This window comes from Paecilomyces variotii, assembly GCF_004022145.1.
Source record: "Paecilomyces variotii strain CBS 101075 chromosome Unknown C8Q69scaffold_2, whole genome shotgun sequence".
Taxonomy (NCBI): domain Eukaryota; kingdom Fungi; phylum Ascomycota; class Eurotiomycetes; order Eurotiales; family Thermoascaceae; genus Paecilomyces; species Paecilomyces variotii.
In genome coordinates, this window is record NW_021167141.1 from 897,192 (window position 1) to 920,841 (window position 23,650).

The following is a 23,650-nucleotide window of genomic DNA, read 5'->3' on the forward strand; positions in this document are numbered from 1 at the left end:
GTGATACCCAGATGAACGGTTCTCTGATTGGTTTTGACGATTAACGAGAATGGAACGGTGTAACGTGAATTGGATACTCCTTGACTGGAGAGTTCAGGAAGAAAGATACCCCTACGGATAGAAGAGCTGGATATGCTCTAGAAAGCAGTCTTTTTTTGGGAAATTGAAAGGGAAAAAATGTTTTCAAACACAAAAAAAAAGCCTTGATTTTATCTTGTCTATAGTGTTCACATAACTAGAATTCTATGTGTTCCTTTTTTCATAAAATACCTTCCTTCCATCTGTAGGATCTATAACAGTTCTCTAGCTCTATATTGAACATCGATCACCACCCACCACCGCTGACCTCAACAGGAACTCTTGTTGCCGTCTCCAGCCGTTATTCTTGCTGGAAGTGTGGAGCGGTGGCACTCTGTGGAGATCAAATCCACACCCGCGTCCCGTCCGGACGTTCTCGACCGCTACACTTTCCCATCCTTCAAGTTCCCATCAGCGAGAGAGTTAAAAACTCTTTGTTCGCTTCTTCTTGTCTTGTTGCTTTCTCTCCACTTGTCTGACCCCTCCGGGCCCTCCCCGCCCACAAACCGGTTGTCAAAGAAAAGGGCTTGGACTACACACACAAAAAAAAAAAAAAAAAAAAAAAAGAAAAAAAAAGAAACAGGAAACAGGAAACCCCTCCCTGCCGCTTTACAATGATTGATCTGAAAATCCATCCAAAGACGTGTACGTAGACATGAACAGTGTTACAGTGGAGTACTCGTGTTCCCGAAGAAGAAAGGTCTCAAGACCGGTTACTCTGTCTGGAATAATAATAAAAACTGGCTTCCTAAAGTGGGTTTGTTTAACTTCCTGGTAGTAACTTAATAATACATATTAATAGGTACAACTGTAGACGTGGCGTGGTGGGTTCTGATTGTTTAATGGAATTATCTAATATATATATTCCTATTGGTTAGTACATAGTTAGTTAATTACTTATTTGATTGTGATTATTATTACTTTATAATAATAATATGTATGTATTACTTTCACGCGCCCCCTCCTCCTTCGGAAGACCTGATGTGACCTGTGTAGTTACACTTGGTGTAGAGTAGCAAGTCGGTCTTCTAATGTTATTATTAATGCTGATAACATGTGTTGTATGTACTGCTCGGGTGGATTCATGAGATCTGTTCAAGCGAATAATTTCCCTGGTGATTATGTATATACTTTCTTTGTCCTCGGAGCGATTTCATGTTGGGTAGATAGGTGGTTTTTTTACCATACTCTCTGGTGTCTGGAGAGAGTGCGTGAAAGGTTAATATATTATTTCATCGAATTTGACGCACATAGTAAGTACTCTATAGTACGCTTAGACGCCATATAAGATATCCAAAATAAAAATAAAAAAGGACTGACAGAATCACAATACTTCATCCTTGACCAGAATCCATCGATCTCAGAATCCTCCCCGATCTGACCCGATGGTCTAGTTAACCTTTTAGAATAATGGGCTCTAGATCGCGCCTAGAGTCTGGGCACTTGCGGTTTGAAGCTTCCCCGATGGCGCCAGTGCAAGGCACAGTTACACTTATGCGAAAATGGTAGTGACTACTCCGTAAGCGCTTTAGCTAGAGTGATTAGCCCGCTCTTGCATGTAAGTATGTACCTGGCCCGCGATCGGATGGATGTGGACAAAAGGATATAATAATAATGTTGATGACATCGATATTATCCTACGTTCCTTGAATATTCGTTCCTATATACCCAACCCATGCCCTTGTGGTAGTCAATAGCTGCCGTCGCCACGCAATTTGCATCATCCCGCGACTTGGGTTGGCATTAGAGTTTTCCTTGCCAAGTGCAATAATACCGGAAAACAGGAAGCAGACGTTAATTAACGATTAATTAATTCTTCGACCGATTGAGCCTTTCTCCGACAGCCCGGATTTTTTCCATGGTTCCATGGGATCGAATAGCTTTCAACAATATATACGCGACCAACCGGTAGATGATCGTACACACCCCCAACGCCATAACATTCATTGGAGCGTTCGTGTCCAGATTATATAGCTGCAAAACCTGCTCGCCGGTGTCAATAGGACACTGGCCGTTTGCGAGCCGCTCCGCAGCTGTACAGGTGAAGGTTTGGTGTTTCATCGAGTAGGGCGCGAGGTTGGCGATAGAGTACTTGATAGGGGAGAGATGGTTCAGGCCTTGCAGGAAACCATTTAGGTTCAAGCTCATGATGCCCCCCATGATAGTGGAAATGGAGAGGAGGACGGATGTGATGTTCACGGAGAACCCTGCATGAGAGAAGAGTGTGCAGAACATGATACCTACGGACTCGCCACAGTTGATGATGCAGAAGCAGTTGAAGGCGCAGATCAGGAACATTTTACCGGTCCTTTCGAGATCGCAGACTAGGGCGGCAAATACCCCGAATATAAAAGACGAAACGATTTCAAATGGTAACTCGAGTGTGGTATATTGCAAAATAAACGTCTCCGTCGAGTAACAGTTGTCTGCTTCCTCGCGGTAGAAGACGTCCCGCTCGTTTGGATAGATGGCGATGTTTTGAAGCATACCTTGAAAGGAACCGTATTAGCATCCTCATTAATAATAGGGGTGATTTAAACTGGTGGATTCCACATACCGACAAAGTAAAGCGCTGCAAACTCTTGGATGAAGCCCATGCGCGACTGCACCGCCGGATAGTCATGCTTCAAGGGCGCAAAGAACAAGGCCATGATTATGGAAATGCCCACCACTTGCATGATACGAGACATCACCAGCGGGGGCTGTCTCCAAAGGTTGATAGTGGATCGGTACAAGACCAGCGGAAACGTAACCGTGAAGGGATGTATCTGCCTCTTGAGGCTACCCAGCTCAGCTGGAGTGGCAATCTGTGAAGTCTGCCGACCAAGGTTGTGAGGCAAATGTTCCCAGTTGACAATAAGTTTTTCGACCTTCTCTCGTGTCTCTGCCTCACGGTCCTCCTGTTGAAGGTCGACAGTGATGAGATCCAACACAAAGTCTGCGGGATTGGTGGTCTTAGGGCAGTCATATCCCAAAGATGCGAAATACGGAAGCATCTCTCTGCCCGGCCCTGCGTAAACTGGATATCCTCCCCTGGCAAGGAGAAGTATGTTGTGAAAATGACCAAAGACATCCGATCGAGACTGGTGGATAGTAAGAATAAGTGTGCGTCCTTCTGCAGCCAAGCCCCTCAAGACGTCGATGATCGAGGTAGCCGTGAATGCATCTAGACCGGAAGTCGGTTCGTCTAGAAGCAACACCTTGGGATCGGTCAAGACCTGTATGGCGATACTGACCCTCCTCTTCTCACCCCCGCTAATACCCTTGATCAGGTCACTGCCGATCAGATTGTCTGCGCAGTCTTTCAACCCCATTTTCAGTAGAATTTCCTCTGCGCGCTGATTCTTCTCTTCTCGCGACATCCACGATGGAAGCCTCAGACCAGCTGCAAATCGAAGGCTTTCACGAACGGTGAGCGACGGCATCAGAGCGTCATCATCCTGCGTCACAAACGAAGTGACCGATCTGATGACGCTCTCTGAAGGCACAGCACCATTGTATAGCATGTCACCAAGCACCCGATACTGGGTCCACAGATTTCCATGAAGTCTTCGCGCGACCGAGTTCAATAGCGAGGTTTTGCCAGATCCGGAAGGGCCCATGATAACATTCAACTCTCCAGGCCTGAACTCCGCGGTTATAGGTCTCAAAACCTGCAGGGTACGGGACCTTCGACCAAGCCAATCTCTCTTCCGTATCTGCATGGCATATTTGTCAAGCGAAATTGCGACTCTGCGAACCTCTTCTGCTGAACGGGCTGTGATCTTCTCCTTGCCAGCTGACAGGTCGACATCTGCCTTTCGTGCCTGGGCAACACCGATTCCGAACCGGTTGTATTGCAAGAGCAGACCTGCAAGTAAATAGAAACCGATGACAAATGCAACAAGGACGATTATGGGTCGCCATATCCAATTGTTCGGCATACCGAGACTTTCCATGATATAGCGTCCCGTGTACTCCTTGCACGCAGGGTCTGTGGGATCTTTCGAGTACGGGCAGTCGTAAAAATGACCCCATGGAGGACCATTCACTCCCATGAATTCGTTGGCACAGAGCGCACCGAATGTGTAAAATGTATATGCCGTCCACTTTAGCCATCTGACGTAGACCGGGATTTGCTGCGACTGGACAAAGTAACCGCATGCGAATGACTGAAGCGTAAATGAAAGGTTACCAACCAAACTTGCGCCAGGGAAATTTCTCGCAATACCGATAGAGACAGCGGCGAAGGTCACCGCGATATAGTGCGTAAGTAGGGTAAGACAGAAGAAGATGAAGAATTGACCTGCATCTAAGCGATATCCTACCATGAAGTAGAAAATTACCGAGAACAACAGGGGAACAGGGAGGTCTTCAAGTGGAAGACGTGCTGCCCTTCTGCTCAATAAGAAGGCTGGCACCCCAACCACGCCCTCGTTTCGTTCCCGATCAAAGAGTTGGATGTCTATTGTAAGGCGAAATGTCTCGTAAAGGAGAATAAGGTAACCGTTCAGACTGCTGGCGGTGTATAGACTTCCTTCACGGGAGCGGATACCTGCAAGGCTCTCGTCGAGCTGCAGAAAGATCCAACCGTTAATGACAGCCATCCCCACGGCCTCGAGCAAACTTCCAGCAACACCAAGAGGATCGCGGACAGTAGTTATAAATGTGCGCGAAGTCAATACGCGGAACTGTCGACCAAATGTCACGCCTCTGGGAACCACCACTACTGGAAGATGGTGGTGTTCCGCATCGGGACCCGTAGAAAGCAGCGCCTTCTCATTACCTGCTTTCTTTGCCATCCGATCTCCCCATGATTTTGTCAAGAAATCAACTCGAGCCTTCGACTCTGCCTCCAGTTCAGGAGATCGATTATCAAGGGCAGCCAAATCAATGAGAAATTCCGCCGGGTTGACAAACGGAGGCAATTCGTAACCACAACCCTCAAAGTACGACACTGAATCTTTCACAGGTCCACTATACAGTACCGAGCCGCGAGCCAGTAGAATTACATTGTCGAAGAGGTCCCATATCTCTGAGCGAGGGGCATGGATGGAAACGATCACTGTTCGCCCAGCTTGCGCTAACCTCTTCAATGTCCGAATTATCTGAAAAGCACTTGTTGCATCCAAACCTGTGTGGCAAAGTCAATGGACGATACTATGTCTCTCATGAAGGCCTACGTACCAGTAGTAGGTTCATCACAGAACAGCACCGACGGATTCGCCAGCATCTGGACGCCGATGCTCGTTCTTCGTTTCTCTCCACCACTACAGCCCTTGTGCATGTTGTTCCCGATTCGCGTGTCAGCACATTCTTTCAGACCGAGTTCCAGAATAACCTGCTCCACGATACTATGTCTCTCATCCTGCGTGGCTGGCGGTGGGAGTCGGAGATCTGCAGAATACCGTAGGGTTTCTCTGACAGTTAATGTTGGGATCAAGATGTCCTGCTGCATAACATATGCGCTGCTTATGTGATTGATATCCGCGTCGCCATTGAATGTTGTAGCTCCTGATATCTTCAATTTATTCGATCCCATCCTCCTCGCCATCACATTGAGAAGCGACGTCTTTCCCGAACCACTGCTCCCAATAATTGCCGTCAGACTGCCGCTTGGCATGTCCGCATTGACACCATCGAGGATGGTTTTGGCTGTCTCTGGGGGTGGCTTTCCCCGGAGACGATTCCATAATTGGGGGGGAGGTGTTTCCCATAATGGAGGCACGGTGCCGAGAAGTACAGACAAATTCCGAACTTGAACATCTACCGGATTCACTGCGCGGAAGTTAAGATTTGTATCGACTCCCTGTGTACTCCCCGCAATCAGCGCGGGGTCCTCATGGACGTTATCTCCGGAAAGCTTCTCCTGGCCCATGGCGAGCTAACCTTCGAGGGCCTTTTAGCGCTCAGGTTCAAAACTCAGCATCATCGTCTCCGCAACCAGTGACGACAGAAAATGAGGAAAATAAAGAGAAAAGACTGGTGAGTCTGGTGTATTATCTCTAGCTAACGGTAAACCGCCCGCAATGCAGTGAGGGCCGGATGAATACTGCCGGAGCAGCTCAAAGCGTTGAAGTCTGCGCGGCGTTCGAAGTCAATCAACTGAACAATTAGCTCGCAGGGGGCAGCCTAATTAAAGGTATTGCCCATCTTTTAGCTATGTTTTTGGGTGGGGATAGACAGGTCTCAAAGCATCGCACGCGAGGAACATCGAACGTGGAGCATCTGATGATCGAATTTGCCATGGCCAAAAGAACAACTTAATAACCATCCGTTTGGAGGGTCGCATACAGCTCCGACGAACCAGTGGGTGGATGGCCGCAGTCGACGTACGTCGCTTCTGGATCCTTCGGGGCTAGAAACCCCCTAGAGACCTCGCTTCGAGCTCTTCGGGAACCTAGTCTTTGGTATCGGCCTCGCTAAGGGCATCGCTACCTCATCAGAACCGCTCGCTTCGAGGTTGTTAACCTCAAAAAGGCTTCGCTGATCAGAATGTACCCGACATATTGGTCATATTCAAGTCGCTTATCTGTACACGAGGCGGGGCGAGATCCATACAATGTGTGTTACTGAAGCCTTGTCGGTAAGGCGACCTTAACTTTAACCCGATAAGGATGTTGTAGATGAACTCCGGGGCTCCATAATCGACCCTGCTGACGACTCCTCAGGCTTCCATCTCCATCTCAAGTGAAACGTAGATTAACATCGATTCTTGTCTGTTATCATTATTATCGATTCTTCGTCGACCTCGGCCCAATATCATTGGGTTTCTCGCGAGAGTCTGCGACTGTGAGGTGATACTCAATGAGCATGCAGTATGGCCGTCCGCCTGCACATGGCAATCTCGCCAATAAACCTGCCTGCTGAGTGCTGACCACATTCAATAATGTGCCACATGTGATGACATGAACGGATGATCCCACGTGCAGTTGCGACGTAGTTATAGTTACGCAATGAGGTGACAAAGACTGCAGACACGTTGTTCCGTCAAAGATCCCTCATAAGGGTGCTACTGATGGCCCAAGTTAGCGTTCAATTCGGTACATCATACACCGGCGTTTCAAACGTTAGATATGCATAAGTAGAGTCAACATCGAGTCTCGACCAATTTCTTAGCGATCCTGTAACCTTAAGACGCTGCTACCGAGGGCAGACTCATCAGGTAGAAACGACGGGAAACAGGGGAAATAGGGAACCACTCTGTCCACAAAAGAAATGGTGAATTTTCTCGCACATAAGATCTCAGCTTAGAAGATGCATGGCTTCCTAAACTCGGTTAGCTTCTACTGTACGTCACTGCAGGGATATTGATTCTGTCTAACAGCCATTCTCAGGGAGGGCTGGTCCATGGGGAAATAAGAATTTGAGGTAGAGAGTATGTACTGACCTGAACTGTCTGAGTATGGCAGATTTAGGCGCTAGATTCTGTACTTATATCGTCTGTTTAGTTCGTGTCTGAACTATCGCCCTGATCCAACTCAATCTGACCCTGTGGCTAAGTATTGTTTCATCCAAGAATACAGGGGTTTTGTCGCGATCACTTGCAGCAAGCTTGAAGCAAGCCCACTTCTTTAACCGACTGACTGCTGCTTTCTCATTTACTGAGATCACAGCGTCATCTCAAGACCAAGTCACGACGATAAGAGCCAAGAAGGTTCCCAAAAGTAGGCTGCATGTTATGTGCAGGTCGCGAGGTTGAAGTCACTTTTTCAGGTGGGGAGCATTCCTGTCCGACTTTTGGTCTGTGTCATCATGCCTTTGTCGCTTGGAGCTCCCAAAAGGATCCATATAAGGTCTGCAGAAGTGCAATTTAGACTGTGAGGGGTTCAGTGACAAAGTAAGAGTAGTTATAACAGTATTGATACAGGTGTGATGGATAGTTTACAACTCATGAGGTGTCTCAATTATCTAGAACCGCGCAATTGCCAACTCCATCCCTCCCACCGCCTCCATGATCCATACTTATCCAAGCATGTTTAACCAACCGAACCAAACACCTCCAATAATTCCACACGTAGATACCCTCATATACACAAATATGTCACTTGGAGAGTGTTTACTTGACATTGAGACAACGGAAAAGTAAGGAAAACTGTAGAGTACAAAACAAATAAATAAATGGCAGTCAAATGGAAACATATAGACACAATCGAAGGAAAGACGTAGACATCGTTAAATTGCAAAGGCGAAAGACTTTTTCAATCAACCCCAAAAGATACCCATAGACGCCCACAGTTTCCTAGCGAAGACCTTGTACCTCGACCCTCGTAACGGAAAATAAAACTCATGCCCCAGCTCCGGTCGCCTCGTTAATTCAGCGTCAGCCGACAAAGATCAGAATCCCCTGCCACTGGGAGTATCCTAATGGAACTCGAAGCTGGCAATCAAACCAAAAGGAATTATTGCACATTGATGAATATGAAAGGCGTTGCTGGGACTGTTAGACCCAACGGAGAAGGCGCACATCTTGTTCATGTAATCAAGAAGTCCATGTGCATGTTGTTGATGATCTTTTCCCAGTCCCAACTGTCTTCAGTATTCGTGTCCATGACCTCCCAGACTTTCTGCACGACAGTCAAAGCCGGTTCGATGTTGCGCAAATTGGAATATGCTCTCAAGGTATCGAATCCAGCCCTCACTCTCTCACGCTGCCTTTCCAAGAAAGAAGAGCAACCGAGAAGGAATAATGGCATCAGCATGATGCTGTAAGCCCCCGCGTCCTGAGGCAGCTGGTCCAGAAAAGCTAGACCATCATCGACAACTTGGCTGATCTTGTCGCTAGGACGTGAGGGACGGATAGTACGGTAAAGGTAAACCCAGGTCGACTGACGGTATAACTGAGCTGCGTACCAGTTGGACGTCTCAGGGGGATATGAAGGTTCCCAGACACGGAGCGCAGAGTCAATGCGAACAGCTTCACTTAGCGTCTCGTAGTCTATAGCGGGCTCATATCCTTCGTTGTGTCTCTGCCGGATCCTGTCTCGTAGCTTCGTGATTTCGGATATAAGACTAAAAAGGCCATCGAAAATGCCTAGGAACACGCCTGCCTGCGGTTGAGGGACAAAGTCGGGAAGACGGAGATCACCGATGGCATGGACGGGACGTCGATCCAAGCAGGTCAAGGAGTTCGAGATCTCGTGATACTGGAAGAATTCGATGATGAATTGGCGGAACTTCTCGTTTCTGGGCCGCTGAGTGACCAGCAAGTAGCGTGCGGCATCCATATGAGACCTGTATTCCCCGTTGGTTTCTCCCTCACAGATCGTGTTCAGACAAAGCGCAAGAGTGGAGGCGATGATAGGATCCTCAATCAGGAGTTCGGGCTCCTTCACATTCGCGGACGTTGTGTTGATATTTTCTCGCAAGTCTGTAATGGCGCGATCGAAGTGGTAATGTTTGCGCTCCTTGAATCTGGGTTCAGGATCCAGAGCTGACAGATGCGACCCGGACAGGCACATCAGAGAGTGCATGAGGCCTCTGTGTTGCGTTGCCATGGGAAGCAATATCTCTTTGAACGGGTTCGAATCATCATTGATCAACGTCAAGACTCGACTGAAGTCATAAACGAAATGGTCCAGAAATCTGCGATCAACGTCCGTCTCGATGCCGTCAATCAGAAAAGGCAGGCCGCGAGGAACTGCAGTCAGGGAGTTTCTTCGAACAGCTTGGAGTAGATTAGTGACCCATCCCGGGTAGGCGTCGTTGTCGAGGGTACTCATACCATCTTCGATCTTCTGTTTGCCACTCTTCCATATCTCCTTGGGAGGATAGCCCTCGCAGACCACGGCATTTTTCTGGCAGTTAAAGCACGCAGGCTTCGTCTCATCGCACTTCTTCTTCCTGCGTCGACACGTTATGCAACCCGTCTTCGACCTGCCCTTTGCGATCTTGGCCTGTCCTCCTGGCACTGGCAATGGGTGTTTGCGCGGTCTCCCTCGTTTCCGTGGAACGTTGACGGGCGCGCCCGCGCTGCTAGACGGCTCCGCCTGGTCCACCGGTTCGGATGGCTTGATCGCATCCAGACTTTCAGCACCGTCATCGAGCTCTTCCACCTTTGGTATCACATCTTGCATCGGTAAATCGGTATCTCTGGCTGAAATCACCGCGAATCGAAGCGCCGCAGAGGATCTCGGAGACTGAGCGGGCTCCGACCGGCGTCGCGCTGCTGCTGCGAGTTTGTGAGGCGCAGAGTCCGTAGCAGGACCATAGCCTGGCTGCGATTCCGCCCGCGGACTGCCCAGATCATCTGAATTGTAGTCAGTCCCGACGCTGGCGCCGTGGGACTGACTGTCGTCGGTCGAGGAGGGCGTCTCAGGCATGGCAGCGGGGCCGCTTAGAGTCAAGGAGGAGAATGTGGAGTCGCTTCGCTCGAACTCGTCGGGGAAGAGAAGAGAGCCATGGCTTTCAATATGTGGAGGGAGCACGAAACTCGAACTGTGCTGCATTGACGAAAAGCTGAATCCCCAGCGTCCGGGAGCACCACGGACACCGTGGGAGAAGTGGTAAGGAGCTGGTTAAATGAGGGAGTCCCTGTTCGCGCCCTGGAGTCTTTTGGGGCGGGGGGGCAGACTGAACTCTAGGCAATAGTGCGTCAGCTGGAGATCGAGTCGGCCACCTCAGGCCACTTTCTCATGCGCCGGTCTAAGAGGAATGCAATGCTAATAATGGATTCTCTCTCGATGGAGTGATTGACAGCTCTATTGCTCCGGGGCTAATTGAGCATGCGGGGAATCCCAGTTGGACACAGGATGATCTGGGAGGTAGACGGAGAACAGAGCGCTCAGCCAGTCCGGCACTCACTCACTCAGTCAGTCCGTCAGTCAAGAGTCAAGACCCAAGGAGCAATGCAACGAGGGCAACTAGTGAACAAGGTGAGTAACTAGTCCTGGGTCCAGCTAGCTGGGATATCAGTTCTGGAGATGGCTTCTGGGCGGATCGAAGGCTGCGTCCGCCGTCAAGAGTCCAGAGAAGTGGACGCACACCCTTAGGTCTTAGGATCAGTATTGATGATGATATTGATAGCAGATGGGGTGTCTATCCCTTGACCATAGTATGGGGTTCCCTGTCCGAGGCAAAACGGGAGACGATCAGACGTGCGAGCTATATTGGCTTGGGGAGTGGCACCAGGGACAGAACGGACAGGTGGTAACTAGCAGAGGATATCGCTATATCTACCGTTGACGGGAACGAGGGTTGCCTGGGTCATCAGGTATTTATCCCAACTGCCCTTTCTTCTGCCGGAGGTATTGGTAAGTTAACTATGTTCTGCGGCGTCTCTCTAGGGACTACTGAAATCGGGCGGGCCGGCCTCTTCCACCCTTCAACAGGCTGCCTCTCGAAGACCATACAGCTGCTAAAGGTTCTGCTCGAAAGTCATAATACTCGCCTTCGTATTGGACCATGCCCCGCTCCTTTTGCCTTCGTTCACACGATGCTAGTCCGCTGGATCTGTGTACGATGAGGCGGAGGTCTCTAGTCGACGAACTTTCGAACTTAGATTCTACCAGTGATCTTTGCGATTTCAATAATAATTCTCTGGCCTGCCCGGCTCTCCAGCTTCCGTCCCCACTCAACTGCATGTTAATCTTCATGGTGAACATTTTACGCAGCAGTTGATACACGGCGTTCATGCTCCCATCTCGGTCCCTTCCGGTGGGCCTCCCGCCAGGATTGTCCATGCGCTGTCCATATCCATGATACTGATGACCTGGGGAAGTGGACCAGGGTCTCTTCCCGGCACGGACATTCGCTGCCATAGTCGCGGCTGGAAGAAGAAGCTATGACCGATTTTACCCTCAATCAACCGTCTTTGCCTGCCAGGATCGTTCCTCGTCTGAAGCGATAATAGGTTATAACCATCAATGGCTGGCAGTCTCTTTCGATGGCCTTGCCTGCCACGACTGGTCGCTATTGGGCAGATTTATGTGACAGACACAATAACGGAGGCCGGTTGTGCGGTTCAGGACGCGCCCACCCTTGTCGCACGACTCCACAAGACTTGTAAGCGTCATTAGTCCATCGAGATCTGCCGCGCACAACTGAGGAAGGGAAATTAAGCCGTGAAGCATCAATGCGTAAACTTCCCCGGCGTGCTCCAGACCACCGCGGCTATACCGAAGATATGTACTGTACTCCTACCCGAGGGCCACGGATTGCATGTATTCTGTTGGATTCCATACAGGCTGGCAGCTACGGAAGTTGGACCGCGTCTGTATATCGATCAGCTACGTGGAACCTCTTAACCCTTAGGTGAATGACTGTTTTTCGCGAACCGAACCTGCGGGGTGCTCTAGTCTCTCTGACGCCGCGGCTTCGGATCATCCATACTGCTACCTGGCTGATGCTGAGTCTCGAGGGGACTCGAGTATTATGTGGAGACTGATCTGCCTTGCTATGTTCAATCGTCCCAGCAGGGGCACAGGATCTCGGTTGATCCCTGGTACATTTTGTTTGTTGGCCAGACAAGATAATCCGATGTCCGCATACTACATAGATACCCCGGACTCGAAAAATATCGAACGCCAGCCACAGGAAGATCCTGGATTCGAAGCAACTTAGCCGAACTGCTTCAGCCCGGGAGGACGGTAATAAGTGGCACGGTATTATTATGGCCCTCTGCTTGTGGGAAACTTATCTGGACGACTAAAATACGGTGGTCCTACCGTTCTATCTAGTCTGCGAGGCATGCATCGAATAAGCTTGGGCAATAACCGAAAAGGTCTGGAGGCCAAACCGCTAGACTACGGAGAAGTGCATCAGAATTGACTGCCAACGCTAGTAATCATGCTAGTATGCAAATTACACCCCTATCCCCGAGGAAACACCAGATTATTAGGCCTCGCCCTCTTTAAATAAGGATATTGCTTCTGTTATTGAATAAATATATAACTTATCGCTCCGGAATATCTTTGTACTTATAATCATCTTAATATAATATATCATTAAGCCGAAAAAGAAAAAGAAATATGGGAAGAATGTGGTAAATTAAGGCAGCTATTTTGGTGTACAAAAGCTTTTACAAATTTAGTCCTTTATCCCTAAGTAGTTTAGATAGACAAAATAATTTCCTAAAACATCTCTAGAATTAAAATATGTAATTAGTAATACAATAGTATTTATCCTGTTATTACTAGCGTTGGCAATCAATTCTGATGCACTTCTCCGTAGTCTGGTGGTGCCTCTCAAGTGCCGACCGATCCTAGCCGGCCGAGTGTGAAACAACAGTGCTAATCATTATTATTAATTAATCTCAGGGACAGGAGCGCCGGAATCGACTGCGTATTAAGTTATTGCAACCTGGGCTCAGCAGCCTCTGGGATTCTTTCTATTCGCTCTTTTTCAAACATCTGCAAGTCGCATCCTTTCTATATTCCAGAACCGACGTGGAGACCCAACCGTTCCTCCAGCACGACCCCCACGCCGCCAACATTGGCACTTATTTCTATACCTGCAGTCAGCCGCAAAGGCTCCAGGGGTTATTCTGGGCATTACTATCTCCTTAGCCGGCAACAGGGGGCTCAGCAATCGTTATAATAGGCGAATGGCCATGAATGGAAAGGAACGAACTGCCCCCAGTGCAGGGGGCGCCTGGTTGAGAAGCCTTGCAAATTGGGTAAGATTCACACCCTCACGGCTCCAAGAGAATGCCCAGATACACCGTATCGGAATAGCACACCAGTTGGGATTATATTCTACTCTACAACATATCTTCCCGTCAATTTGATCTTTCAACTTGACGGGATAGTTCCCAACCTGGCGATTTGATGCGAACCCCTCAAAATTCTTTTCTTTTGTAGTTAAGATACCCCACCGTCGAAAATTATCCGCCCGGGAGCGGCACGCCCGTGGTACCCCCAGGCGGCCCTTCCCGCGTTTCTCCCAGCCAGCCGTCCGCAAGAAGTCACTGCGCTGAACTAAATCTACTAACTAACGTTATGCAACAAGATTTCTCTCTATCTATCGGATACCAATGCTGTTTGCCTGAAGTCACTCCCTCGCGCAGACAGTTAGGTGGATTTACCTGCTGCATTGCCCGCTGCTACCCTAAAAAGGGGGCGTTTCTTTAGTTTCTGTTCCGTACTCGAACCGGCTCAAACCTGATTCCAATACTTAATACAGTAGCAAGATCGCCATTATTATTGGAGTCTCTTGACGCAAGATGCTGCTGGTCGCCACCTCCTAAGCGGTCGCTATCTTTGAACCTCGTTATGTGCCGTCTTCCCCCCCCGGATTACATGCCTGGCCAAGATTCCAGAAGTTGTCCATGGCCTATCAGCCCAGCAATCCTTGCTGCGAAAAAGATCATGTGGTTCCCATACGAGGCGGTCCTGTCACATCCTGTTGAAAGCGGATTGTCAACAACGCCGCAGTGATAGATACGTGCAGGCGACAGACCGCTCCTCATCCTCAGATTTGGCCCGTGGATGAGATGATTCCCTAAGAGTCCTAGTTACATTTCATCCACGAGGCGGCGCTAGGGAGTGTCTTACACGACCGTATCTGGGCGCGTCATCGACAGTGGGTAATCAACGTCTTGATAGAGAACGGAGCTCTGAAAGTCCGGAGTCCGTTCGTGTTCAAGTACACTAGTTGAAGGCGATCAGTCTTTTGTGAAATCACAGCCACTCGTGTCCTCAAACAGAGCAACTCCTCGCTTGGGAATCTTTTAATGTGGTCCTATGGCACATTTGCGGCGCATATTAGACTTTGAAAGCCTCCGATGCTGTGGAGATTGTCGCCCTCTTAACCATCGCGTTTTCTTACTCCCCGCTCTCCGCGAGATCATCTGGACAACGCCTGAAGTTTATTGGCACGCAGAGCTGAAGCTGACGGTGGTAGATAACCTAGTATACAGCCATTACTTCATCTTGCAGTATTCTTGGATCTTGTTTGTTGTTCTCCTTTATTATACTGACGATCTTGCTGACGCGTTGTGAATCATACGACTTAGCGCGCCCAACCACAGATACTAATGCCGTTTAACTAACTATCACCATCGTATTCGAGCGCTCTCAGTACGATTATCGCAGGCTCCAGCATTCTATGATAGGATATTCTTGTTCTCTGATGGATATTTTCAGAAATAGGCATTTGAGCTTGTAGGACTAACAATATTATCAGTACGTCTTACCCCACATTTTCGCAAAAGAAATTTTCCGAATACATACATAAGTACATTATATGTAACACAGTGTAGCACAGATTTGCCCTGGAAAAAGAAAAGAAATATCCTGTATAAGCGCGAAATTCCCCGCATCTCCGCCATATGCTTTGTGTATCGTGCAGATGCGCTAGAAGATCTCAATGTCTACGACAGGGGAAGAATTTGAGTGGAGACCAATAGGTATATAGCACGTGCTAATATCCGTGACTTCCCTTTTCGGAAACCATGATGCCAATAGCGATAAGTATCTGTATGACTTCTACACAATGGTGTAATTACATTTCTTTCAACGAAGCACAGTCACTGAGGAACCCCCAGCAATGTTCGCTGTTCCATTCCCATGCATCTTGAGAGAATTGCGGCGAACTTGTCGCCGACGCATCCTTAAGGAAGATACAATCATACCCCTTGCTGAATGCATCCATTAATGTTCCACCAACACACTGATCTGTATTGACACCAGCAAATAGCAATGTCGTGATGCCTTCTTTCTCCAGATAAACTTCGAGATCTGTTCCAGATCCCCACAGTGCAGACATGCGATTCTTATGTATCCAAACATCAGGCGTGGATGACCGTCTCGCACCTTCGAGATAGGCTCTATCCAGAGGGGTATACAGAGCAGTATTCCACGCATCGCGCATTAGCACACGACCAGCTTCGACGGTGGTACCATCAGGTAATTGGATTGGGCCCAAGTCCGCTCCGAGACCCTTGTATACATTCGGATTCTTTCTCTTCTTGCTATTGTCTGGAACAGCTTCGAAAACTCCAAACGCTCTCGTCACACCTGGTGGCATAGTATTCACTTCATCCTCAGTGAGGCCCCAATTCACCCACAGAACGCGAATGCCTTTCTCTCTCGCTGCGGGGATACCTATGTCCATAAGCGCCTTCGCAGCAGCGAGGCCTGTGCTCTCGGTGGGTCGACCCAGTGCAGGTGAGAGGAAGAAGTTCTGCATGTCGATGATGACGAGAGCGGACTTTTCAGGTGCCAAACGCAGAGTATTCGTGGTCGTTTTCAGAGTGGTTGCATTGGAAGAATGGCCCCGAGTGAGGTCAATAATTCCTGTGGCAGGTTCATAGAACCAGTGGTTTATTGGATCGGTGCCGATTTGAGTCGGTTTGCTGGTACTATCCAAGTCGACTTCTGAACCGTTTGTCGCCATTGCTGCCCACGTTTGTTTTTTTGGGACTTGACTCAGAATTTAATGCACTTTCGACGTTTCAGAAGAATTGAACTGATCGATTGATCAATTGACAGCATCCAGCTCTAGACTAGACACCTCCCGTCGTGAAGCGTGCTGGTATCCGGGCGCTGCTTATAATCAGACCCCGCAGCGATATAGCTGCTGCGATAGAGCAATAATGCATGGTGGGGTTATCAAGCTTATCTCCCCCGCGGAAATATATGCGGCGAAACTCGCATGCAACTAATGTATATTTATTAATTATCTTACTTTCCTTATCTGGTTCTTCTTGTTCCTCAGCTGCCTCATATGGTAGGTGATCATCGTTATCGGCCTTATCAGGTCTGGCTTATCGCATTCAACCCGCAATTTTCGTTCAGTTTGGTGTAGTATGGGGCTTAAGCAGTATAACTCGGCCAAAGCTATCATTATGAATTGAAGTCCTGTTTCGGTTCTATTGGAGTTGTGCAGAGTCCAACTGCTGCTAACATCCAGGACTAAGATGTAGAATTAGAATCGATTCTAGGCTACATGTCGTAAGATGAACACATAATCTCAGCAATAAAGGTCCGAATGTTAGGAATGATAATAGCTTTAATTATCTAAATCTCCAGCGAAATGTCCGTAACTATTATAGGTATAATACATCTCATAGCTGTTCTTATACTAATAGCTAGTTACCTCGGCTAGAGTTAGAATAGGGTATAAATACAAGAATGCCGGTCATCTTTGTTTCAATTCGATAAAAAATCAACCTCTTGCCTTATATAAAATGTAAATATCTTTTCTTTTCACTGAGAGATGACATTCTCCTTGCTGGACATTGCAATATCACCTCTCAAGAGATTTTGTTCTGTTGCAAGCACGGCCACAGTCGGAGTTCGTCTTCATTCTCAACGACATCCTCATGTTCGTTTTCAACGGCGTCACGCTCGTTCTCAACTAGGTCCCCAATGGTTCCTCTCGCGGTCTGCGTCTCGCGATCATGATGGGCCGCTAAGTATGGACCCTCTCTGATGCCAGACTGGATGTCAGATATCATGCGATCGACTCCGTCTTTGATTGTTTCCCTCGGCGAGAGGGTTGTCAGGCTTTCTCTCCACAGAGCATTTCGCTTAAGAAACCGTTCTAATGCGGGAGACGTCATTTCAAGTAAGCTATGAATAAGGGCCTTGTTATTAGTGACGCTCACGGTATCGGAGTGAAGAAGTGATCATTCTCATGATTTTTCAAAGACGGACTGATGGCGATAAGTGGGCTGATTATTCATTTCCTGGGTATGTTTATACGGTAGGACAGGTGTTCTATAAGAAGAGTCTCAGCCGTAAGGGTTACAGGCTTTTCCTTTCTCTCCGGGTCTTTCATGGCAACATGTTTTTGCTCAATCCCGACGCAGGCTTGCAGGATTATATCGAGCTTCCAACGAACTGTAGCCTCGCTCGTGGGGTCATGCCCCAAAGCCTCCTCTATATCTTCGATTCGAGATACCGGGGCAAAGAGTTAAAAACAGGAAAGAAAGCGTTCGTGGTATTTGGGAGGGACCCGGACTTACAAACGACTTCTGGCACTTCTATAACATCTCCCTTCTCCAGTTGCCAGATTTGCTCCTATTATTTATCAATTTTCAGACTGAATATATCTCACACTTCGGAAAATCTCGAACTGCTAGCCGCCAATAGCGGTTGTTAGTCCGTCTTGCCTAGGAAATCATCTGCCTCCTTATGTGCATCTGGCTTCATGTCCTTTAGTGAGCGAAGTAGTGCTTTACAGCAAGCGACCCTTTGACAGAAGCTTACTCATCGTCATCGTCGTAACCGTCGTCAGAATCAAAAAGCTCCTCATCATTGACACCAGCAGCGTCACTGATCGCGATAAGTCGTTGGAGTGTCCATTGCATTTGCAAGAGTTCTATAGATGGGAGAGGCTTGCTTTGTGGATCATCGGTGGTCAATGTAAATGTATCTCCGGAGCAAAGTTTTGTTTCTGACAGACCATCGAAGAGTCTTGCATGCCTTGGGCCTGAGTCCAATATTGCATGGAGATACGGGCGTGCCGTGATTCTCATATTTTTCGTGAAATCTCGACTCTGTAACCAGAAGAAACGAATTTTAAGCGACTTTTTATCTTCCCTCATGCTTAGAGGCTGAAGGGCAAATCGAGCCCTCCCCCATAGTCTGTGCGCATTGGGACACAGTGTTAATAAATTCTGACAGACTTCTATTCCGTCATCTCCAAAGATCTGCCGCTTCCATTCATTTATTCTGTCTTCTGTCCAAAAAACCGACAAAATGCTCCAGAAGATGAAGTGCTCTTGACCGGCCGGCCTACTTATAGCGAAGGGAAGGATATGGCAGACCTCAATGGGTTCGCCTGCTTCTGTAATAATACAAGACTTTTGATCTTTTTCTAGGCACTGTTCATTGTTAGCAAATCTTCTCACAAATCCGCAATAAATGGGAAGGGTCCCAGTATGAGGAGTAAGGTAAAATACAAGCTTACCAGCTTTTTTACGGCCTTCGAATGTTTGGATGGTGTGACGACTTCTGATGAAGTGACTTCTTCCGATGATATTTGTCCTATTCTTCGTTTCCTAGGAGTCTACGGAGTATCTGGGGTGGAGTCATCATCATCGTCGCTCTTTTTTCTGCCTCGCGCAGTCCCTGAATACCAGATTATTATTTACCAAGGAGATGTATTTTTGATAATATGAAAGAAATAGTTGGCACTTACAGGATCTTAAAGCCTGGACACTCTGGGAACCGACAAGGAGGTTAATAATAAGATTAGTAGTAAGTCCTGTCCGTGACTCATGAACCGCATCAACAATCTCCTGGAGGCGTTCCATATCCGAGAACCAAAGACAGGACCAAGTAGCACTGTCTACCGTGCTTATTCCAGTTAAGATGCTAATCTCTTCAATGAGTTCAGCTCTTCCTGTCTCATTAATCTCCGGGGCAATCTCCAAAGTGGTATCCATAACTGAGTTATAAAATAAAAATAGCGTGGACAGTTCAAGAGACGAGAATGGCTGGTCTGGTTTGACTGCTTAAAGAGTAAATCTGATGAAGAAAGACTCCGAACTTAACGAGGCTGATGAGGAACTTGATAAAAACAAAGGAGCTTAATTATCTAACGCTTGGTAGGGCATTCTGGTGATTGATAGTCAAGGCGTTGTTATAGAGGAAGAAGGCTAAGTTTATGCTAATGCTATCTGGGAGGTCCAGAGTTTGATATATACGCTATATTTAACTACTAGTCCTAATTGGGATTCCGAATAGTATGTCCACGGGTGAAGTCTGCGCCAGACAGTGAATTCCTAACAGCGCGAACAATATGATATGGGTCTGTCTGGTCGGAAGGTATAAGGCTGAAATTATTGGTGTCTGATTGTGTGCACTGATCAATTGTCGATGACAAGGAATGTACTTAGTAGATATTGTCTGGTCTTCGGAAGCTAGATGAAATGGCCCGAGATACTTGTAAAGCCCGCATACCTAATTGAGCAAATTGCATGAAAAAGCAATTCCTCGAAGAAGAATAGATGGATTAGCTGTGTCTATTTCACACTTACAGGGGTACAGGTACTGTAAATCCGTTTGCAGGCTCCTCCTAAACTGGCCCCCTTTGTTACCCAGCCCCGCCTCTCATGCCTTTGACAAACACTCCAGTCCTCTTAGGTTTTTTACCAAGGTGGACTTTCATCCTCCTCCTTCTCCTTCATCATCATACTGCTTGGAGACTCTCTTGTCTGTCAGCAGACAGAGTAATTTAAAGACCAAATTATGCCAATGTTCTCCTGATTCGACCCACAAGATGGATATCCATGACGTCTCGCAAGAATCTGAATACCTGCAACTCCTGCAGAGGCAAAAGAAAACTCTTCAGAATGCCCAGTCTCGCAAAGGTCAGGCTCACAAGCCGACCAAGTCGCGCAACGAGATCATAATGCAGTTTATGTTTCACCACATGATGAGCAATAACAGAGCCGTGCGCGCTATCCGATCCTCTTTTCTGCCACCCGCCTACTACCCCTCTGTTGCAGCCTCAAGTGAGCTGAAGAAAGCTCTAATCAAAGATCTCACCCTTGAGACTCATCATCGTGGTTCGTACATTCTGGTGAGAGCAGTTACGCCGACTCACAGAATGACTGCGATCATGGCCGTGGTGGAGGATGAGAGAGGGGATGTTTTCGTGCTGCAGCTGTACAACCAGGAAAAGGATCTTGCTACTGATGGCCGGCTCGTTGAAGGAACAGTAATGCTTATAAAAGAGCCTTACTTGAAGATTATGGCTGATGGAAATTGTGGTCTGCGAGTTGACCATCTCTCCGATATTAGGTTCATCCCGGAGTATGACCCTTTGGTGCCGTCGGTATGGAGAGGTCGGCCGGAAGATCATGCCTCTGCCATGTTCTGGAAGACAAAAGGAAATGGACTCTTTGACAAGGCTGCGTATTATCTCGCTATTGACTGGTGCGTTGGATGGATGATGATAGTGAGAAGACAAGCTGACTGGGATGAAGCTACTCCAAAGCTCTAGATTCCTCCCCGACTCTCGAGGAAGACATTACCATCAGGCTTAATCGTGCTCTGACTTGCCTCAAAACTCACCAGTTCGACGCAGCCCTTCGTGATGTCGAGCTGGCCTTGGCAAACGACGACTCCTTAGAGAAAGCCTTGTTTCGTAAATCCCAGGCCCTTTACTACCTCCACAGATTCGAAGAATCCTGTGAAGTTCACAAAGTGCTCAGCAAGGCCTACCCAAATAACACCTCTGCTAAAAGTGAGTTCAATCGGGCTACCGCACGACTCGCGGAGGGACGGAGTGGCAAGTATCCGTTCAGACAACTACAACGAGAGGCAACAAAATGTCGCCCTCCCCGTCTTGACCGTGCGACATACATTGGCCCTGTCTCAGTGAGGTCCACAGAGTCTCATGGACGTGGTCTATTTACGACAGAGGCGGTCCGGGCGGGTGACCTGCTCTTTTGCGAAAAGGCCTTTGCACATGCTTTCCATGACGAGGCTGGCGATTCGAGTGATCTTTCGCTCTTGATGAACCTCGAAACACAGACTATGACAATGGGCACACAAGCAGAACTGATCAGCCTTGTTGTGCAAAAATTGTATAAGAACCCGTCTTTAATGTCAACTTTCACTGATCTGTACCACGGCTCATATACCCCGGTGGGTATCTCCGAGGTCGACGGTATAACTGTCGTTGATACGTAAGTACTACTATATACCAGGCCAATATCAAACCGACTAATGTTGTCAGATTCCTGGTCGAGCGAATAGTGTCCCTTAATTGTTTCGGCTGCCCGGTCTCTTCGCGTGCATCCCACATATGCACCATTAACAGCAAGGCGCATGAAGAAACAACTGACAAGCAATTTCATTCCTGCGGTATCTGGCCTCTCGCATCCTACATCAATCACTCCTGCTACTCCAACGTTCGCCGTTCATTTATTGGGGACATGATGGTGGTTCGCGCCACGCGGGATCTCCCTGCAAATACTGAGCTCACGTTCTGCTACAAAGCACCCTTGGACCATGACACTAAGATAAAACACCTGGATCTACAACACTGGGGATTCCAATGCAGCTGTGCCATCTGTCAGGATCTCCATGAAACGGGGAGTAGTGATTTAACAAAGCGGAAAAGACTCACGGCTGACTTGGCGAAGGCCTTCAAGTCTCTGTCCCGCACCCGGAGACACAGTGCTGCGGTCGCAGAAATCGAAGGTATTATTGATACGTTTGAGAAGACATATCGTCAGCCATCTTTGGAAGTGCCTCGTCTCGGGATCTGGAACGCATACTTGTCCTTGGCGGCAGTGCACGCCACGGGCAGTCAGCCGCGGAAAGCTATTGAATTTGCGTTCAGAACGTTGGAGTCGCTGGGCTACATAATTGAAGGTGGGCGACTTCCGCATACATCTGGCATGATGTTACTTGTCAGGAGATGGGGCTTGTTGATGGATGGTCTTGTCGGGTGCTGGATGATCCTTTGCCGAGTGTATTGCGATGTAGCAGCCGACCTGGCTGATCAAGCGGAAGACTATGCGAGAACAACCTATAGGATGTGTGTTGGTGAGGATGAGACGTTTGGGGATACCTACAGTCGGTTCTCAGACCGGGTCGACGGGCTTATTGTGGGCGTGAAATAGGTCTATGAATCTCGGATTGGATATGGGCAAAAACATCATTTCAGAAAGTACAGAGACATAAATAGTGGAGATAATTTTCCAGGAGGCCCAGACACAATAGATTGACACTAAATTTAATTATCCACTGCTGGTCCTTATCAACATAAATAAAATCCACATGCACGTCTCGGATCTGCCGATATTTAGCACAACAGGCTATTTGCATTGATAGATTACTGAAGAGCATATAATGAGCGTTAGCCCGTCCACCTCATCGCGAAGTCACACATATTCGAATTCTTCATGGTCCTCTCAAAACCAAGTCCTTCGATCTGTTGAAGTCCGTCTGGTTGCCGCAAATAGGGTTGCAGCCCAAAGCCCTGCCAACAGTCTCACACTTTGAATTAGTCCCCCAAGAACAGATGAAGAACTGCAGACAACGGAGAAACATAAACAACATCCGAGCATGCTTCCGGATGAAAAAACGAGGATCGTGGGAGCTATAGAACATCTCGAAACCAACACAGAGTTTATTGATATTCCCCCGCAGCTAACGAAGGAGCGTGGTACTGGTAAAGGTATAGTTCTGGCACTCCACATGCTGGAGATGGTAAAATGTAGCTGGTGGAGTTGGCACGAATGGAACTGGATTATCAACGGCATTAAACACAGACTGGGACACCTAGTTCTATTTCTGAATGGAACCTACAGTGCAAAAAGACACCGCAGCTTTATATACAATAATGCTTATATCACTACGGCAGGGTTGTGACTGAGGCCACTACCTACGAGCTCCTATATCCGCGCAACTCCTTATCTAATGCGAGTGCTCACTTCCGCAATGATGCTTTTTCCCACTAATAACTCTTGCGCTATATAATTTGTATGGAATCAGAAACGGAGATGCCTAATTTGAGAAGGGCTTCAGGTTAGTATTTCCTTGCAAGTGCTAGGGCCAGGATGTGAACACACTTACTTTTTTGAAATATTGATGTCTTAGCATATGTCCCATTCCAGGCTGTGTATAAATCTAGGAATATTCTGTGTTTTTTAGGAGAACAGAGTCTATTTTCTCCAGGTCACATCAAG

General features: G+C 47.9%; 5 protein-coding genes across 5 annotated transcripts; 1 reads left to right on the top strand and 4 right to left on the bottom strand.

Moving 5' to 3' along the window:
- Positions 1-1,393: 1,393 nt before the first annotated feature.
- Positions 1,394-6,329, bottom strand: C8Q69DRAFT_140972 (putative ABC transporter). Its single transcript, XM_028625430.1, has 3 exons — positions 5,245-6,329; positions 2,636-5,191; positions 1,394-2,567 (listed from the first exon to the last, which is right to left on the bottom strand). The coding sequence occupies exons 1-3, from the start codon at positions 5,933-5,935 to the stop codon at positions 1,888-1,890; spliced, it is 3,927 nt and encodes a 1,308-aa protein (XP_028487208.1). The 5' UTR covers positions 5,936-6,329; the 3' UTR covers positions 1,394-1,887.
- A 2,036-nt stretch (positions 6,330-8,365) lies between these two features.
- C8Q69DRAFT_141037 (fungal-specific transcription factor domain-containing protein) lies at positions 8,366-10,907 on the bottom strand. Its single transcript, XM_028625431.1, has 3 exons — positions 10,861-10,907; positions 9,782-10,636; positions 8,366-9,724 (listed from the first exon to the last, which is right to left on the bottom strand). Exons 2-3 carry the CDS (start codon positions 10,503-10,505, stop codon positions 8,532-8,534), a joined length of 1,917 nt encoding a protein of 638 aa, XP_028487209.1. The 5' UTR covers positions 10,506-10,636; positions 10,861-10,907; the 3' UTR covers positions 8,366-8,531.
- A 4,504-nt stretch (positions 10,908-15,411) lies between these two features.
- C8Q69DRAFT_141136 (Isochorismatase-like protein) lies at positions 15,412-16,533 on the bottom strand. Its single transcript, XM_028625432.1, has one exon. It carries the CDS (start codon positions 16,390-16,392, stop codon positions 15,499-15,501), a length of 894 nt encoding a protein of 297 aa, XP_028487210.1. The 5' UTR covers positions 16,393-16,533; the 3' UTR covers positions 15,412-15,498.
- Positions 16,534-18,097: 1,564 nt separating this feature from the next.
- C8Q69DRAFT_141190 (hypothetical protein) lies at positions 18,098-18,826 on the bottom strand (the record flags this gene model as incomplete). The annotated part of the gene is made up of 1 exon (XM_028625433.1): positions 18,098-18,826. A coding segment is annotated over one exon (621 nt), but the record flags the coding sequence as incomplete, so codon positions are not given.
- Positions 18,827-20,034: 1,208 nt separating this feature from the next.
- On the top strand, positions 20,035-22,706 carry C8Q69DRAFT_455951 (hypothetical protein). Its single transcript, XM_028629802.1, has 3 exons — positions 20,035-20,885; positions 20,936-21,640; positions 21,691-22,706. Exons 1-3 carry the CDS (start codon positions 20,227-20,229, stop codon positions 22,580-22,582), a joined length of 2,256 nt encoding a protein of 751 aa, XP_028487212.1. The 5' UTR covers positions 20,035-20,226; the 3' UTR covers positions 22,583-22,706.
- The last annotated feature ends 944 nt before the right edge of the window (positions 22,707-23,650 follow it).

Bases quoted from the DNA above. Each gene is read 5' to 3' on its own strand.
- C8Q69DRAFT_140972 (XM_028625430.1), bottom strand. From the start codon at position 5,935: ATGGGCCAGGAGAAGCTTTCCGGAGATAACGTCCATGAGGACCCCGCG. The intron at 5,192-5,244 runs GTACGTAGGCCT...TTTGCCACACAG, and splicing joins CTGTGATGAACCTACTACTG to GTTTGGATGCAACAAGTGCT. The intron at 2,568-2,635 runs GTATGTGGAATC...GTTCCTTTCAAG, and splicing joins TGCAGCGCTTTACTTTGTCG to GTATGCTTCAAAACATCGCC.
- C8Q69DRAFT_141037 (XM_028625431.1), bottom strand. From the start codon at position 10,505: ATGCAGCACAGTTCGAGTTTCGTGCTCCCTCCACATATTGAAAGCCAT. The intron at 9,725-9,781 runs GTATGAGTACCC...ATCTACTCCAAG, and splicing joins CAAACAGAAGATCGAAGATG to CTGTTCGAAGAAACTCCCTG.
- C8Q69DRAFT_141136 (XM_028625432.1), bottom strand. From the start codon at position 16,392: ATGGCGACAAACGGTTCAGAAGTCGACTTGGATAGTACCAGCAAACCG.
- C8Q69DRAFT_455951 (XM_028629802.1), top strand. From the start codon at position 20,227: ATGGATATCCATGACGTCTCGCAAGAATCTGAATACCTGCAACTCCTG. The intron at 20,886-20,935 runs GTGCGTTGGATG...ACTGGGATGAAG, and splicing joins TATTATCTCGCTATTGACTG to CTACTCCAAAGCTCTAGATT. The intron at 21,641-21,690 runs GTAAGTACTACT...TAATGTTGTCAG, and splicing joins GGTATAACTGTCGTTGATAC to ATTCCTGGTCGAGCGAATAG.